Genomic DNA, 17,859 nt, shown 5'->3' on the forward strand with positions numbered 1-17,859 from the left:
CATTTGTCGCCCCCGCAACCAAAAAAAAGCAGAATTAACTGAGAGCCATAAAACACCAGTTTTGACTCTACTTTGGGATAATTTGGAATAAGCCCGTGGAGGTGAGTGACAAGCCTCCCTTACCAGGCCGCACTGGCAGTGTGGTTGTCTAGAGAAGCGAGGCAGGGAGGAGCTCAGTGTTTCGGCTTTGCCTTCCTTACCCAAAAAGGAATAAAGCACGCTCGAGAATCGTAATGCTGGGCACACATCCAAAGCTTAAAAACACAGCTCTGCAGACCGCACCGCCGCAGTCCAGTGCTTACCGGGCTGTTGAGAACCATCAGGCACTGGTCGAAATGGTGGTGCTCCAGGGTGGAATGGCAGTAGAGCTGGGCCAGAGGGTGCTCGCTTCTGAAAACGTTTTGTGGAAGAAAGAATGAAAAGAGAGAAAAGGATCAGTTTCCACAATATGCCAGTTTATTGATTTCTTCTTTTGGTTAACTAAAAAAGGCTACTTCACAAACTTCATCAAAAAACCGACCCTTTTTTCACCTTTTGCTGAGAAAAGAGTGAGGTGACCTCTGGGAAATAAATATAAACAGTCAAATTGTTTTCAAATATCCACATAGCTGCTGCTGGTTCAAAATGTGAACAATCCCATTGATTTTAATGTTGATTGAAATTGTACGTGGGATGAGGACAAAGGATTAATTTCTCTAAACATGAAAAAATAATCTCTGAAATAGTTGTGACAATATTCAATTTGAAAACTATAAATAGTTCATAATGTGAAACAAATGTCCACGCTGGCCTTTTCCTGTGAAATAAGGCTGAAGGCCAGCATATTCCCTTGTGCTTTCGTGTAAGAAAAGAAAAGCCTAAGATGGACGGGACTAAGATGTGAGCAAGGAGAGGGGCAGGCGGGGCACGTGCCCCAGGAAGGAAGGAAAGAGATGGTGAGTCAGAGAAGTTCCCCATGTGGAACCAGCTCAGCAGGAATGTTCTGGAAGCTCTCTGAACTGAACTGAGGGAGAACAGTAGAGACCGTTTATTTGGCTAAAGAGGGGGGAGGGATATTGTACTTAGAGCATTACATGTAACAGACGGTCACAAATCAAGTCCCCAAGCATGACAAGTACTGTCCCCCACCTCAGATTTCTCATGACCCTTCACATGTGAATGGAAAGCACAATTTCCACAACTTCTTCTTTAAAAGAAAACGTTCCCAAAAGTGTCTGTCTCAAAATTTATAGGACAGGAGTTCATGAATAAAGCACCACACCCAAGTGCCAGGTAATACGAGTGATTTGTCATTTGTTTAGATGACTATATGAAGCATTATTTTACTTTGCATTTGATTTGTGGGAGAGAAAGTAGCTACCCAAGCCTGAAGAAACGTAACAAGAAAAAAATGAGCAGAGTGGGTGAACCTTAGGGGAAACAAAAGGAAGGTAAGAGAGCGGTTAATCTCATTAATTCCTGCGGTGCCATCTGCCGGTGGGGCTGACCCCGTGCTGCCTGGTTGGTTTGTAACGCGTCCCAAATGCCCCCGGCCTGCCTGTCTCTGCTCCTCCCACACCTGGCGAGTTGCTCGGATAATGTGTGTGTCACCGGACAATGGGAGACAGTGGAGGGAGTAAGATGAGATCTGTACAAACAGATACAAGTGCTGGAATCAAGACTGGAGACGCATGGGGTTGTCGGGACTTAGTAGGGACACGATTGGGCCTCTGTTCCAACAACCGAGGCGAGAGCCTGGGCGAGAGGGCGAGCCCCACAGAAGGAAGCAGAGTGAGCAGGGGGGACGAGTGGGGGTGGGTGGGGGGGCGGCTGCCGGGAGTCCTGATGCCGCCAGGCCTGACGGGGGAGGAGGGAGGCGACCGGAAGCGTCACGCTGAGATCCCGCCTCGTGGTTCCTGAGTGGGACAGACGGAGGGAGAAGATGACAGGGGTGCGGATGAAGGAGGGAAAGGGGACTAGACGCGAGCGGGCTTTGTTGATTTGGAGGTGCCTGAGGTACACCCAGCTGAGTATAAATGTGTGAGCTCAGGTCCGGCTGGAACACATCAAGGCGCAGGGGGTACCCCGGCCAGGGGAGGCGATGGCATGACCCTGACGACGGCCTGGGATAAACAATCCGCGGTCTCCCTGCTGGCTCCTGCCTCGAGCTCTGTGGTCTCCCTTTTGGCAGCGTTTTCTCACCACTCAGACTAGATACGCTGAAGTCAACCTCAGTGTGACAACTGCAGCCTTCCTCAGACCATCCACTTAGAAAAGGAGCCGATTCTAGAGCAGCTGCTATTTTCATTATGCAGAAATTCAAGGCCCTGCGGGAAGAGTTTAGTACCCATTGTACCTGCCAGGTGCCAGCTGTTTGTAAGTCCCTGAGCTGTGAGGCTGGAAAGCTCTTCAGTCCTCAGAGTTGCTCTCCCCTGATGATAACAACCACCGTTTAGGGAGCAGCATGGTGCTGGGTAGCTTGTATTTATTTTTTACAGGAATCCTGTGTAGGACACTTCCGTTCACCACATCACAACGCTCGGCCCCATCTCTGACTCCGGCCACCAACACTGTCCAGTCTCACATGTGCTTTGCCAACAGCCTTCCTGCAGGTGCCAGCTGGGAGGCGCCTGGCCCTGGGCTACCGTGAGTAGCCCTCCCTCCCGACGACGGGCTGTCTGCACTGCTGCCCCCTCAGCCTGGAGTGTGGGGGAGGTCAGGCTGTGGCGGTCACCTGTGACCAGCGGGGTCTGGGAGCTCACGTACAGCTGCCCCTCTCCCTCTGACCGTTTGCAAATGTGTCTCGGTCTGATTTCAACTGACTTCTCAAAAGCACCGCTGCCTGTATGGGCTGGATAACTCCTCCTCCTGGCTTTCCCTGCCCTGCTTCCCACTCCTGGGGACCTGCACTCCTGTTCCGGGGATCACAAGCTCAAATAAGTCCCGTGCACATCAGCTCTTCTCCCAGGCTGTGCCTGCAGGGTAACCAGGCTGAGGCCGCTCCAAAAATGGCATTTTAACATTTGCTGTTTAGATGACCAAAAGCTCAGAGAGATGATCTTGTTCAAAATCGGCATAAATGGCAGAGCTGGGTTCACACGCGTCCCCTTCTGTGTGTCCTGGCAGCTCACGACCCCACAGCCTGTGCACACAGTATCCACTCACTGGCCTGGCTGGAAGCTGGAGTAGAAACGCCACTAGGCGGGTGCAACACAAACGTGTTTAAAACGTCAGACGCACGTGACATTCATACACCCGCAGTAGGACAGCTTCACATCAGAAAATGCCTGGCTTGGGAGAGACGAATGCAAATCGTGCGTTAGCTTTGCCTTATAGTCTAAACAGGGGCTTATGAGTCAATAAAATGGCCACAGATGCCCCAATCGTCCCATTTACAAAAATGCTCCTGGAAACCAAGGCATCGTGCGTCCTGTTGCTGCGCTGCCCCCTCACTTGAGGTTGAACCACTGCAGCTGCAGAGCTCTGTCCCCACCCTGTTAACAGTGAGCAGAAAGGGACCAGCCGCCCTTTCCGGTGGTCCTGCAGCTCGGCCCACCTCTAAGACGAGCCTAGGATACCAGTGCAGAAATTGGAGCAGGGTCCTAGAAATACAAAGCCTTGGAAATCGACTCCTGCCACCCCACGTTCCTGTTCACGGCCTCTAACGATGTCCTGGATTTTGCTTCTCACCCGTACATACTGCTCTGGGCTCCAATGTCTTAACAACTCTTTTGTCACGCATGTAATTCTTTACTGCACACTTTCTCCCCAAATCGTCACTACTGTGCTCTGTGCGCCAGGGATTCTTACCTCCCCGTTCTCTGTAACCGCACCGCACGACACAGGTGTCCGGTGATGACTCGTTTGGCCTTTGACCCCGCTTCCTTGACTTCCTTGCCTTTAGTGAGCGTCTCCTGTCACCTTGGTAACAGAGCTGGCTTCCCTGTTTGTTCCACGGCTTCTAGGTACCACGAGGCACAGGATCTTTGCCGCCCCCGGTCCACCAGGGGACAGAGCAAGACCCTGAACTCTTACCTGTGTTTAACAACGTCCCCCTGCAAAAACAGCTCCAGCCTGCAGAGCGTGTAACGTGCATCAGGGACCGTTAGGAGCATTTTACACAAACTCCTTTCATCTTTATTCTATCACACAGAGAAGAAAGCATGGGGCGGGGGTTAAATGACTTGCCCAAAGTCACATGGGGAGAGCAGGAGGCAGGGTTGGCATTGCACCCAGGCATCTGACCCCAGCCATTAGAACCACTGCATGGCGGTGTAAGGACCATGTGAGCTCATGCTATAAAGTGCTAAGAAGAGTTCCAAATGCACACGACCAGGGAGCACTAAGTGCTGGCTTCCATTTTTATTATTATTATACTATTATTATCATAAGCTACTACATTAGGACTAACTGAGCTTGCACTGTATCCATATTCCGACCTCCGATCTCCCAAGCTCTCCAACCTGACCAGCGACGATTTCATTTCACCCCTAAAACAACCTCTCCCCAGTTTGAACTTTACAGATCGTGATTTCTGTGCTGTGTCGACTGCCCTGTGAGCCTCGCAGAGCCTGCTGACGCTGTGCCCCCGTGCCAGGCCCCGACTCCAGCTCAGTCTGGTCGCTGCAGTAGAGCAGAGAAGGCCCTGGGAAGAGGAGTTCTCCAGGACAAATACACGCGGGCTCCAGTTTTATTCTAATTTTGCTGCTAAAGCTCTAATCTCAAAACAAACAAACAAACGAAAAACATTGATCATTTTACGTCTTCAAATACCATCCCAGTTATTATTTTCCCCGCCACCCTCCCTCCTTCTCACCCACTTCAAAGTACACACGTGTGTATACAGTCCCCAGTTCTTTTTCACCAATGGCACCACCATCGTTCCAATTTCTTTCCTCTTCGTGCATGTAACTAGATGTTCAATATGAAATAAAAAGTTCTCCTTCAGTCTCTTCCTGTCCAGCCAATATGTGATTTTCACCATACACCTGGCTTACTGGCTGCACTCTGAGGTTCTGATTTCTCCTCATGTTCCTTGTACCTCACTTCCAGACGCTTCTTCCTAAACAATGTCTCCATCACCCACTGCCGTGGCTCCCTGCCTTTTCACGTCAAACCTGGAAGCGCCGCTGATTTTTAGAGCGCTCCCTCCTGAGGTGTGCGAGTTTCCTCTGCTCACCCTCTCTCTTTCCTTCCTGGTCAGTGAGCCTCTGACTCCAGCCAGGCCAGCCACCCTTGCTGTCCTGAGGAACGGTCCACCTGCTGGTGTTTCTGGAATGTCTTCCCCAATTCTCTCAAATCCCCCCCCCCACTTTCGTCATCCCGTTTGTGTCACTTCCCCCAGGCACAGTGGAGATGGACGCCGCCAGTCTGGACCAATCTCCTTCTCTGCTGGACACTTACCCCCCAACCGTCCTCCCCCCGTTATTAAACAACTCAGGACTAATGAGACACCTTCTTGCATTGATCAGCCCTGTTTTGTGAGACGACGAAAATGCCTGGGTAATAGGAACCACGGTTTATACTTTCAGAGCTCTCTTTCTGCCTAGCAAAATGCCAGGCCCTTATGACTGGCTATTACCTACCTGCCTAAAATGAAGGATAATTTCCCTGTATTACTTGATAAAACACCCAATCTGAACCAAGCCAAATACACATATCAATGACAGTCACCGCAGGCCTAACAGGACATTTCTCTGTGAGCCAAGCGTTAGCAGGAGCTGTCTCTAGCAGATGTCTGTAGATCAGCCATTTTGCTCCTAGCACTGCCTGCTTTTAAAATAATTCAACATCTATGTGAAATCACTCTCTTTCCTCCACCCATGTGGGAAAGAAAGCACGGGACCGAATTCTTCCCCCAAATATTTCTCTGGCACCCTGGCAGTCTCCCTCAGAAGGGCAGGCTTCCCATTCAAGGAAGGAATCAAACAATCAAAGACTACATCAAAACACTGCTACTTACACGAGAATAGCTTACTTCAAATGAATTTTCTGAGAAGATGCTCGGAAGAACTAATGATAAGACAAGTTTAGCTTCTAACTTTGCTGTCATGTGAGAGCTTTTTCACGTTTTGATGTGTCTCTTTTATTTCTGTGACTTCTTTCATTGTCTTGGTTTCTTTCTATCGTGTTTGACTATGTGATGTGGTACAGATACAGCAGACCTTCTAGAAGTTAGCTCTTTCTGTGGGGATGCTCGTGGTGCTCTCATTCTCCCAAGAGTCCCTAAAATAACCTCCCCCCCCAAATTCTTGGTTTCCTCTACCCAAACCACAGGGATGTAGGAAGAAATAAAAATCTGACACACCATTGCTTTTTTTCAAAATGTTATTGGGACTGGGCGGAAGTCTGCTTTGTGACGTGTGTGAAAACAAGCTTCTACAGTCCATGACTCTTTCCCAGGACTTTTTTAGAAAGAGACAATGACGTTTCTCCAGATGTTTTTCCGTGTGATGATTTTTAAATAAACAAAGGAAGAAATAGCTGAGTGTTTCCCCTCTCCAGCAGAGCGGCATGGTGTCGTGCAGCTAGCATACACCAGCAACACTTCATCCAGGTCCAAGGGCGGCTCCAGAGTACGCTAGCTGCACGACACCGTGCTGCTCTGCTGGAGAGGGGAAACGCCTAACTCTGTGCCTCCATCTATCTTTTCACGTTCTTGTTCCCTTCCATAATTACTGCCATGCTGAAAGGAGGCTCAGGATTACAACCACATGACAAAGCACAGGGGACAAAGGATATGTCACTCAGTCAGTTCTCTAGAACATTAGACTTTAGGGAGAAAACAGCCATACTCTGACACTCAAACACAAGCTTGCTATCTTTTCCCATCAAAGGTCAGCAGAGGACACGGTTGCTACATCACTACAATTCTTTTTACATGAAGTTTTCTATTTATTTAGATAAAGGGAATGTGATTAGAGAGCTTTCTGAAATTCCCTCAAGATATCAGACATCTGGAATTTCCTTAAGAAATCTACCCAGTAGTTGAATCACTGCATATGAAAAAAAATGCTCAGTACTAAGAGATTTTTGCCATGAAAATGTAGGCTTTTCGACTAAGTTGTTGGAGAAAAATAAAAATATCTCAGTGGCTCGAAAATCTGATGGAAAGTGATGTCACCTGTATCATCTCATTTGTCATTGCAAATGTCACTGAAGATCTATAATGGAGCCTGAAACACTTATCTGAAAAGCTAGTATCTCACTCTCACAATCAGCCAAAAAGCAGGCTGGTGCTGACGACAGGGCTGTCCCTGGCATCTGCTGCTAAGATGTACTGAACACTTACTTATGCGCCGGCCTTTCTACCTGGTGCTGACCGGCCTTGGTCTTAACACTTGCATCCACCCTGCGAGGCAGGTATGTGATTATCTGTATTTTACAAATCAGGAAACTGAGGAACAGAGAGATAGCTCCCTAGCCCAGGGTCACGCGGGAACTGGGAGAGGCAGGACCTGAACCCAGGTCTGGCCCCACAGCAAACCCCCACAACAATGAGCTGCACACACGGCCTCACTACAACCAAAGCCACCTTCCCTGGAGCTCTCACGAAGCACCTGGGACCGAGCGGACCATTTTCAATATTCTCTTTTCTATTCCAGGGTGAAACCCTATCTTCTCTGAACTAGTTTTATTACTTTCGAATGACACTCTTAAGCTGGGTATACAAAAAGTAAAGCAAAACCCTTGGTAGTTATCTCATGAAATAAGATTCTCCTAGGTTTGGAAGTTCAGGCCAGAACACAGTATTGGACTCACATTATTTTTGCCACTTCTCTTATGGGACCTTGGCCAATCGAAATTTTATCTCATGAAATTTTGCCGTGGCCTTAACTTTAAGAAAGGTGACTCCGCAATTTAAAGGAAACTCATTCTTGTTTTTTGGGAAAACTTCTTACCGCTGGATGTAAGAGTTGTTCACGCCGCGATGATCCAAATCGTGGCTGAGGGCTGCAATCAGCAATGCCAGGACCTCCAGGTCGGTCAGCTTGTTCTGCAGGACCAGACACAGAGGGGGAAATGGGGGAGACAAGGTAAAGGGCAAGCGACCACCTCTCTTCAGTCTCATGCATTTGTTCTCGCTGCTTTACATCCGTGCCTCTCTATTTTAGTCATGGAGGACTCAGGATGGAATCCCATTCCACACAGAAGCAGTTAGTCTTCAGAATGGGATTACTGCAAATGTCACTTATCAACAGAAAAAGCTGAAATGCCTCAATCAATCAATCAATCATCTGTCCACCTATGGTAAACGTCGCTAATTCTCAGCGATCTCTGTGTGTATACGGAATAATCAAAATAAACTTTCAGTGAATGTTTTCCCTCTGACTTTTAGTTCCCTGAAGACTCTGCTGCCTTCACTCTCTGCTATGAGTCTATGTTGTAAACACACACAGACAATGTGAATATCAAGCAAACAATAGAAAAAAGAGGATTAGGAATGAAAATTTGGCTTTAAAAAGTTGCATAATATAACTCAAAGTGAGTTATTAGGTCATTTTCGAGTATCTTCCATTTGCATTATCTACACTATTGTTCTTCATTAGTAAGAAAACACAAGTTGAAATTCATATCAGCTCTATTCTGCTGGCACTCTCAACAATCTAAATAGAATATTTGTAACATAAACAAAAATCGTCATTTTGTGCTTCTTCACAAAAAGCAAAGAGAGTCTTCAGTGGTACAATCTTATGACCTTCCCACACCCCAAAATAAGTTCACCCTGTTTGTTACAAATGTTTGCTATGACAGGACAACGCGACTATGGTTTCTCACATGGCTTCCTGGACAACAATCATTTCTTCTAGCTCTAGCCACTTCAAATGTGCACCATGAAAGTAGAGACAAAGAATAACGTTTTTAGGATTTTTTTTTTCTTTTTAAAAGCATGGAAGCCCTGACTTAAAAAGTTATATGCTGGAGGTCTGGAATCACTTACCTAGAATCACTAATGGAGTGCCACTGAAGCTAGAATTTAAGGACAGAGCTACGCATAAAATTTGGCCTGGAAAGGAACAAACCGCTTGAACGTTTTCTGCATTGATCTTCTTTGTAAATGATCTCTGGTCAATGTGTACGAAACCAAACCCTTTCCATGAAATAGTACTTACAAAATTAACTGAAGGCTCAAGAGAACCTGCGATAGAGAGCCCAGGACTTATCTACAAAGCCAAGTTCAGGACCTGAGTGGTTTTTGAGCAGGCTGAATGTGAACATGAGAAATTTGATACTTTTTTTCTTATACTGTGGCGTTTTCCTCTAAAGGAAATATTTATTTGCCTAAGCGCTATTTACATTTAACATGAAGTTATTTAAAGACTATTTTAAATTGCCATATACATTACATATGAAAGAAAGCTAGCAACTAAGTATTTTGCCATACTATCCTTCTTACATTAAAATATAATTTATTTTTAAGTGGTGATAAATATTATTCTCAATCATCATTAGTGCACATTTTAAAAAACCTCGAAAGAACATGCTATAAATTTTACTACTAAAGCAACAAAATCTCTTAACTGTATAAATAGCTCTGAAAAGTACCTGAATTTTGCCTGCTTTTAGGGCAGCAAACATGCACTGAGCTGTGTTAAAGGCATGTCTCCAATTATGATAAGCGACATTTTTCCGGTAATTCTTCTTAACACTCAAAATCCACCTGCAAAGAACCTGTAGGAAATAAAACATCAGCGGTAACAATGACGGCTAACACTTTGACACATTCACTATGTTCCAGGCACTGTGTAAAGCGTTTACAGCTAAGCCTCTGGGGGAGGCATGATTTGATCATTTAACAGATGAGGAAACGGACAGAGGGAACTTGCTCAAGGTCATGGCCGTCCTGAAGGGTGGGGACAAAATTCACGGAGCAGTCTGACTCCAGGGCCCCCTGCTAACCAGCCCACTAACTTAGGTGTAAGATGCAGGACCGCTCTCAGACACGGAGTTTTGGCATGGGTAGGGCGCTGACTGGCTTTTTTAGATATTATGTGCACGTGTCATCAATTAGAAGCATCCCAACAGAGTCACACATGTACGAGAGCCATGCAAGCAGCCACTCTCATGTCTGCAAAGGCATTTAGTGCACGGCTCTGGGTGGCTGGGGACGAGGCACATAGCACGAGTCCAAACTGGAGCTCGGAGTCCTGATGCAATTATTACACCTTTATCCCTTTAAATTATGCTTACATATTCAGACAGAGTAGCTGCTCGGTTACCAAGAAGTAATTTAAAAAATAGTTTGCAAAATAAAGTCCTGGGGTTGACATGGAAAAAAAATACATTTTAAAAGATGGGGGAATGAAAGGGTTGACAGCTGAGAAAATCTCACAAGCGGGGTTTAAGTCAGCTCCTCAGTGGTGCATTCAGTAAAACCCCCCGGGACGCGAGGCCCCTCGGCGCGCTGGCTCTGCATGTGTGTTAGCGTCAGAGTCGGCGGCGTGGGTTCTGAATGATTTACTAGCCTTTGGGAGATCTGTAAAAAGAAGCATGTGCCTCTCCCTACACGTCACTGGAGATGCTTCAGCCACAAAGAGCATTGCCCTGGGGAGAGGGAAAAGTACCAGGAAGAGGACTGTTGCTTGCACAGCAGCCGGCACAGACGCAGGCCAGAGACAAGGTTCCCTCATCGCCAGTGGAAATCTCTTAGAGGGTTTGGTGGGAAACCACGGCTTCCTGTCCTCCAGGTCTTTCTGCCCCTGTTCTCTGATGCAATTTGCAGGGAATGCCGGCCACGGAGAACCTGAGAGTCCCCTCGCTCTCTCCCCTCCCCATGTCCACATTTCAGAGGATTTCTGCGTGTCTGTGACTGACATGTGTTAACGCCAGGTACACTCAGCTTCTTCCGTTAACACCACTTCTGAACAACGTCGGACGGGAAGATGATGGATTGGTCTCAGCAGGAGCATTTTCAGTGAGACCCATAAACTTTCTTTGATGTGCTTAGAAACTATGTGGTGAAGTGCTGGAGAAAATTACTGGGATTACTTAAAGAATCAAGGAAAATAAGCAGGAAAATCCAGAAATCAAAACTACAGACAGATTTCTTTATTATCATCTGTAGATATAATTAAATACGTGCATGCAGTCCCCCGACAGATGATGGTTTGACTTTATGATGGCACAAAAGCAATACACACTCAGTACAAACCGTACTTTGAATTTTGACGTTTGATCTTTTCTGGGCTAATGGTGTGTGACACCATGCTCGCTGGTGACGCTGTGTCATGAGGCGCAGCTCTGTCAGCCATCACAAGGGTAAACAGCCGCTATCTGTAGTGTATTCTCCGTGTTACGTGGTCTTCCCACCTGCAGGCTCAGGTAAGTAAGTGTTCTGAGCACAGTTAGGAGGGCTGGTGAGGTGCTGATGTTTGGTAGGTTAGAGGTATTAAATACTTTTTGAGTTATGATTTTTCAGTTTGGAGTGGGACTATCGGGACGTAGCCACCGTCATAAGTAAAGGAGCAGCTGTACTTCATATAAGGTGAAGCAATGACCATCCGATCCCTACTCTAGTATGTGTCTGTCAAGATGGGCATAGTAGACTCAGTAACCCAAAGGATATAGCAGATAGCAAGTAGGGTTAAGCACAGGTTGCGATTCTGTTATCAGGACATTCTTATAGCACATAGGAAAATTAGGGCCCAGTCTGCTTGGTTGGATATGCCTGTGAATGTTTTGTACAAACTGTGGAATAATTCTGTGCAGTCTGGATGACCCCAGGGAGCATGACCGATACACGAATCAGTCTCCACCCATTCCAAAGCCCCCTAAGTCCTGAGTGGCATAGTCCAGATGCTATGGGAGAGAGAAGAAACGGGAAACACAGCTCAGCTCCTGCCTTCAGGAATCTCCATCAGTGGTGAAAATAACAAGAGTGCCCGCATTAAAGAAATAATCAATCAACACAAAACTGAGAGCACAGAGCACAGCAACAGCCTTCCTAGGGGCAGGAAGTCTAGGTTCTCCCAGGAAGAGAGACCGAGTCAGGCTCTGAGGAAGAGGAAAGCACGTTGTACATACAGTGGAGCAGACATACTTCAGGGAGGAACGGCAGGCAGAGACGGAAGGCAAAGGGAAGTCCAGCACATGCAGGTGATAAGGTTCTGTAACCAGCAAGAAACAGAACTGGCTCTAAGTGAGGTCTGCATCCCATTAACAGAAAAGGCCTTAAAAAATGAGCCCCATAACCTACAAGATATCTGATGGGCGACATTACCATGGTGAAGTGTGGCCTAAGGAAGGAAGGGATGGATCACTGACATGCAGCCTGCACCTGTGCGTTAAGCTAAACATTGTACGAATGTACACGCGTGCTCGTGCACACAATCGCACAGATGCATGTGTGGTTCTCAGGAGACTCCCATATGAAAAAGTCATACCACTGTCCCCCATTACCAGATTGCAAACTGCGAATGTAAGAGCAAGGAGGTAAAAGCTAGTCGCTAGGAGAGCTATGACTCAAAAGCTATAATCTTTCTGCTCTCTCATGCTGTCTCAGTGTCTTCATTTGTAAAGCAGGGACCATAATAACATAAGAACCTTTCCTAAGAACTTCCTGAAATAATTAAGTGACATGGTATCCTTTAATCAACACGCCCTAATAAGAGTGAAGTCCTATTAGAGAAGAGTCTCCAGACTCCTGTTACGTGTTTACACCCAAGAGTACTATAAACTTCAGGGAAGAACTTGGTCCTGCCCCCAAAATACTGTCAGTGGCACCATATGAACCTCATTCCACTCTCTCCGCCCTAAGCGTTCGCTCCTAACTGGGAGGTTTCTGGGGCAGAGGCAGCTCCCTTCACTGCGGAAACGCGCAGCCAGCACCGTGCTGCATACACTGTGTATAGTTCATACATTTTCATTTCATGAATTCACGGATTGCTAAATAGTAGTATTTAAATTTCCAGAAAGGAACTCTGTACAAGGAGACCAGACATTCAACTGACCAGAAAAAAATGACTTTCATGGCAAATCCCTGATTTGTTTTTCAAACAGTCATTGTTCTTCTCCCTTATTCTTTGATGCCGCACACACAGCTATTATGACACCGAAGAGAACTCCCCAGTCTCCCGAGACGGCATCAGAAGGTACCGATTTCAGTCTTGCTATTTTCTGCGAGGCGACTAGGTGGCCAACGGCAGTAAAAACAGTTTCCATCTTTACCCCACAGCGGTGGCCCTGTCGGAACCTAGGGCCTGGCCTCTCACACCAAGCCCCCTGACTCCTCATTTCCAAGAGCTCACTGTTTGGGTCTTTCCCTGTACTGTGTTATCGTAACCTCCACAATCAGATCCCCTTACCTCCCTGCTTCTAATTCCTTAGCTGCTCACCACTGTTTTCCGGACAAAAATCCAAATTCCTCTGAGCAGCTTACAGGGTTCTGTATAATTTGCTTCTCTTCTTACCTTCCTCTCCAGGGCTTCCCTTGCCACTCTCAGCCCCTCCCTCAGTACCCCACTCTCCCATCCCCTCACCCCTTCACCGGTGCCCCACACCCCCCACCCCCAATCCTTCTGTCCTCCTGCCTTTGCACATCCTACCTTCACTGTTGGGAACACTCTCCCCAGTTGTTCAACCTCATGCTTGATACACAATAAGCATCCAATAAATGTCTTTTTAATGGTTAACCATTTTTCTTTAAAAATCTCGGGTATGCATTAGGTGACACTATATCACTTGTTGAAACTGAGAAATCCCTATCCCACACTAGCATCAAAACGAATTCTCTTGCACGCACGCAGGCACACGCGCGCGCGCCCACTCCCGGAGGATGGCACGGCACTCCTACCTCGTGTTTCATCTGGAAGTTCTGCACGAGGTTGAGGTCAGTGAACATGCGGATTGTGCACAGGGCCGTCTCCAGGTCCGACAGCTCGAAGTCACTGAAGCTGAACTCAGTGATCTTAAGGGTCTGGGCTGATGGCACCACAGCCGCCTTGGGGAACAGGAGAAGGAGAAAATGACTCAAGCTGTACACGAAGGCAGCAGAGACTCACAGAGTTCTCTCACTTTGCCACAGGGCAACAGCCCGCTGTGCTTACCTTTTCTTTTGAATGTCATATACTAGAAACCTTTTCATGTACGAGCTACTCCTGTTTTTTTTTTTTTAAACTGAGTGACAAGGTTCCAGGGAAGCCAGCTGGACAGGACAGGTGACTGCGCTGACACTGTATCTAGAATGGCCCAGGGCTAAGGACTCCACGTGAGGCCCCAAAGACTCCCCGGTCTTAGTCGCAAACAGTAAATATTCAGGACCCGTCCCCCGTCTTGTGGAGAGCAGGGCAGTGACCATGTTCTAAGCATTTTACATTTAATTCTCAGACCACCAAGAAAGCTCCATTTTGCCGGCACAGAGACTTACACAGAGCTTGGTTTCCTCACCCTTGGAGGCCCAGCCAGTGAAGGAATGGCACCCGGCTTCCATCGCAGGCCGACCGTCCTGCTCGCAGCTTGGACACGCTCCACTCAGAGGCGAGCAGAACGCATTCACCCAGGCCTGCTCCGAAGGATCACCCGGGGTGCCTATTAAATGCTCAGGGAGTCGCCTCAGGAATGGATAGGTCTTGAGAAGCCAGTTTTGGTTTTTTGGAGATTTTTTTTTTTTAATTACCATCCTTAGTCTTGATTTGATAATCATTTGATTGTAGCTAACGCCTGGAGTTTCTTCATACGTACCTTGCTCCTTTTCACGGATGGGCCTTTGTATGCCCTGCTTCTCCATGAAGCACCCACTCTCTGTAATTGACAGGCACCTTTAAGGCACAGTTCCCACCCAGAAAAGGGTCCAATGCCCTTCAGAGCGGACCACCACCTTGGGAAAACCTGTGCAACTACACCAAGTTCCCTATGACGTAACTCCCTGTCTCCTAAATACACCAGGATCTATGGCAGACTGTATCTTACACAGCTTTGTATTGTTAATATGGACACTTATTAAGTGAACTGGGAGAGAAAAATCTCATTTTCTTCACTTAATTTTAGTCAGAAATTCCGGTTTTAAGGCCCCCACATCTCCCAGGAGTGTGAAGCCCTTACCCGGGGTTGGAAAACTAGCAGACCTGGAAGTGCCTTCCAGTCTCTTTTGTTTGGTATTGAATGTTTGGGGAAATCACGAAATTTGTTATACTGTGTAAAAATTGGGAGAGTTTAACCAAAAACAGATTCCTGGCTCCTCCTGAAAAGTTGGGCCACACTGAGCCCCGACCCCCATAAAGCCACACTAGCCCCGGGCCAAGGTGCCCTGGCTGGCCAGACGGGTGAGCTGGGGTTCCTCTCCTGGCCTTCCTGCGCAGGCTCGGGGCTCAGCGCTTGCAGGACGCCCCTCCCTCCCAGCTCCCTAGACCATCCCCCTGCCAGCACTTTAACTGCTTCAGCCAGATGCGAGTCACCTGATGGAAACAGGTTGCAGCTTGGTGTAGGGCAGAAGGAAGAAAAATGAAGAAATCTGCACCAGGTTCCTTCCACTTAATGTTTTTTTCCTTGACTTTCTCCAAACCCTTGAGGTTTCCTGTATCTGGGATATCACTACTGTGCCTTACCTCCATCTTTTGTGAAGTAAAAAGGTCAAAGGAATACAATTTATGGAGCAACTAGAGCTTTCGCTATAATCCGAGGGCACCTGCACCTCCTGTCTTGACCTGTGCGTGTGACTTATATATACCAGACGTGTGTAGACTTTGAACGTCCCCCTCTTCGTCCTCCAACTAAGAATTTTTCCCAACCCCCAAATTCACAAGAAAACATGCATTCCATTAAGTCAATCCCACAGGCGAATGCATGGGCTGAAATAGGGGAAGAGGGGATTTAAAATGTTTAGATAAAGGGCTTCCTTTTTACACCATCCCCCAGCGTCAGAGTGGGTGCGGTCCGTTGCACGGTGCTCGGAAGTGTGGAGGTGGGAATAAGCCACGTCTTAACTCTCAGCAGAGAACAGCTGCTCCCCTTCCACACACTGCACTGGACAGAGAACAGATGTTTTTCCTTAGGGCATCATTATTCCGACAGCAGGAAGTTTTCTTTCTTTCCTTCCACAAAGGATATTCTAAATGCTACAGGATAAAGGTGGCCAATGCAGCCTGAGCCTCTGCACTGGACACTGACGCTAGCCCCCCTCTCCTGGAAAGCCTCTTTTGCTTGTTCAGTCACACCACAGCACCACCCAGCCTTCCTGGGCTGACCTCTCGGGGCCAGGCAAACACGTCCCTTCAGAACCTTGTGGTCAGTGAGAGAGGTTCACAATTCTTGCGTTCAATGACTAACCCGCCACGAGAAAGTCACAAGTCATTTAAAGCGTTCTGACCACCAGGAGAGAATTCAGGTTTCTGTCTGCTGTGAGAGAGCTTTGGATAAAGGCGATTTTAAATTCTGCTCGCCACCGCCGAAGACCCATCCCTCCACGGGACAGCCCGGTACCATGAATCCTCAGGCAACACAGTTAAATATTTTACTGCTTAATTCGAATATAGTTAGGCCCTTCTAGAGTAGGCAGCTTTAATGTGTGTCAAATTAACAAATATGGAAAGAAATACGCAAAGCTCATTGTGTTAAAGATTAAGTCTGGAGAAAAGCTCGGTCGTATAACCTCATTTTTCTTCTGAGTTCTTTAATTGTATCTGCCACTCCCACCAATAAAGAAGCTATTTGCCTTTCCTGACTCTTTAGAGGGAACTCTTCCTTTAGGTCACCTTTGTATGACTCGTTTCCTAATGCCTTTCACCAAGGTGGCAGAAATTAGAAAAACAAAAACAAACAACAACCAACTGTGGAAGTGAAATCCACTGACAGATCGTTGGGAGAAGGGTGGGAATGAAGGAAGCAGGATTCAGAGTTATAAAAATGTTTTAATTTCTCAGTGATCCTTAAAACCAGTTGTTCTGAATACCAGCTGACTGACAGTAGTTAAACAAACTGACCGCCAGCTGACAAAATCTGACGTCAGCCGCCACATTTGCATTTCATCATTAGAAAACGGTCCTAACAAGAGAAACTTACAAGTAGAGTGAAGCACAGGGTCCAAGGAACGTTTGTTACTAGGCTCCAGGCCTGACACGCCACTGACTGTCCCCCAGAGCTGCATGTCCTCGCTTCTGCCTATGTCCTCACCCGGAGGAGACTGTCTCCAAGGTTTAATATTCTGAGTTTATGGTCCACTTATCTCTGTGTCCACAGGACTCTTACGGCCTTCTCACTCTGGCATCAAATGCCACACTGAGTGGCACCTACGTCTTGCCAGTGACCTTCCGGGACAGTGTCCAAGCTCTGTCTCTCTCACTCTGTCAGCATTTAAGGTAAATGGACGGGTGGCCCTTAGCTGCTATGGTGATGTGGTGTTTTTGATGTTTGTTTCCACCCGCAAAGTTTTCCACTTTTAGCAGCTGCGGTCGGAAGTTACTTAAAATGGTCAATTCTAGATTATTTCCTTCAAGTAGAGAACTGGTTATACTTTATAAACAGGAGGTTTACCTCATTCTTACAACACATGGTGCATTTTTCTTCCTGTAAATTTTCCACCTACGGTTCTACTTAAGCTAATTTACAAGTGAATATCTACTTTCTTAAGAGCACGTTATCACTGCCCGGAGGTCTGGGCAGGTAACTTGAAGCACGACAAGAAACAAAGATCTCAGTGCTGTTACCACTAGCTTTTGAGAATCACTTTTCCTCCCTCTCTTACCACTAACAGCACTGACCCTTAATGGGGGTATACGTACCAGGAACTTGAGTCACTACAACTCTGTGAGGCCAATTAGCAGGGGGTTGTATGTATTTAATCAGCTATAACATTATTTCTAGCTTCATAATCATTTTACAGAGAAAGCAAGCAAAACCTTGTGGAATGGACTTAAGGAGCTTGAGTTGTATTACTTCATGCTAGAT

The 17,859-nt window shown here is 47.0% G+C and overlaps 1 protein-coding gene across 5 annotated transcripts in view; it reads right to left on the minus strand.

The window, feature by feature from the left end:
• PDE5A (phosphodiesterase 5A) overlaps positions 1-17,859 on the minus strand; it is a 112,778-nt gene that overhangs the window by 18,531 nt on the left and 76,388 nt on the right. For all 5 annotated transcript variants that reach the window (XM_033133494.1, XM_033133499.1, XM_033133495.1 and 2 more), the window contains 4 exons: positions 13,772-13,918; positions 9,526-9,651; positions 7,881-7,975; positions 303-390 (listed from right to left, as the gene is read on the minus strand). In XM_033133494.1, coding sequence (XP_032989385.1) covers positions 303-390; positions 7,881-7,975; positions 9,526-9,651; positions 13,772-13,918 — 456 coding nt within the window. The remainder of the gene's footprint in view (positions 1-302; positions 391-7,880; positions 7,976-9,525; positions 9,652-13,771; positions 13,919-17,859) is intronic.

This window comes from Rhinolophus ferrumequinum, chromosome 18, assembly GCF_004115265.2.
Source record: "Rhinolophus ferrumequinum isolate MPI-CBG mRhiFer1 chromosome 18, mRhiFer1_v1.p, whole genome shotgun sequence".
In the NCBI taxonomy this organism is placed as follows: Eukaryota; Metazoa; Chordata; class Mammalia; order Chiroptera; family Rhinolophidae; genus Rhinolophus; species Rhinolophus ferrumequinum.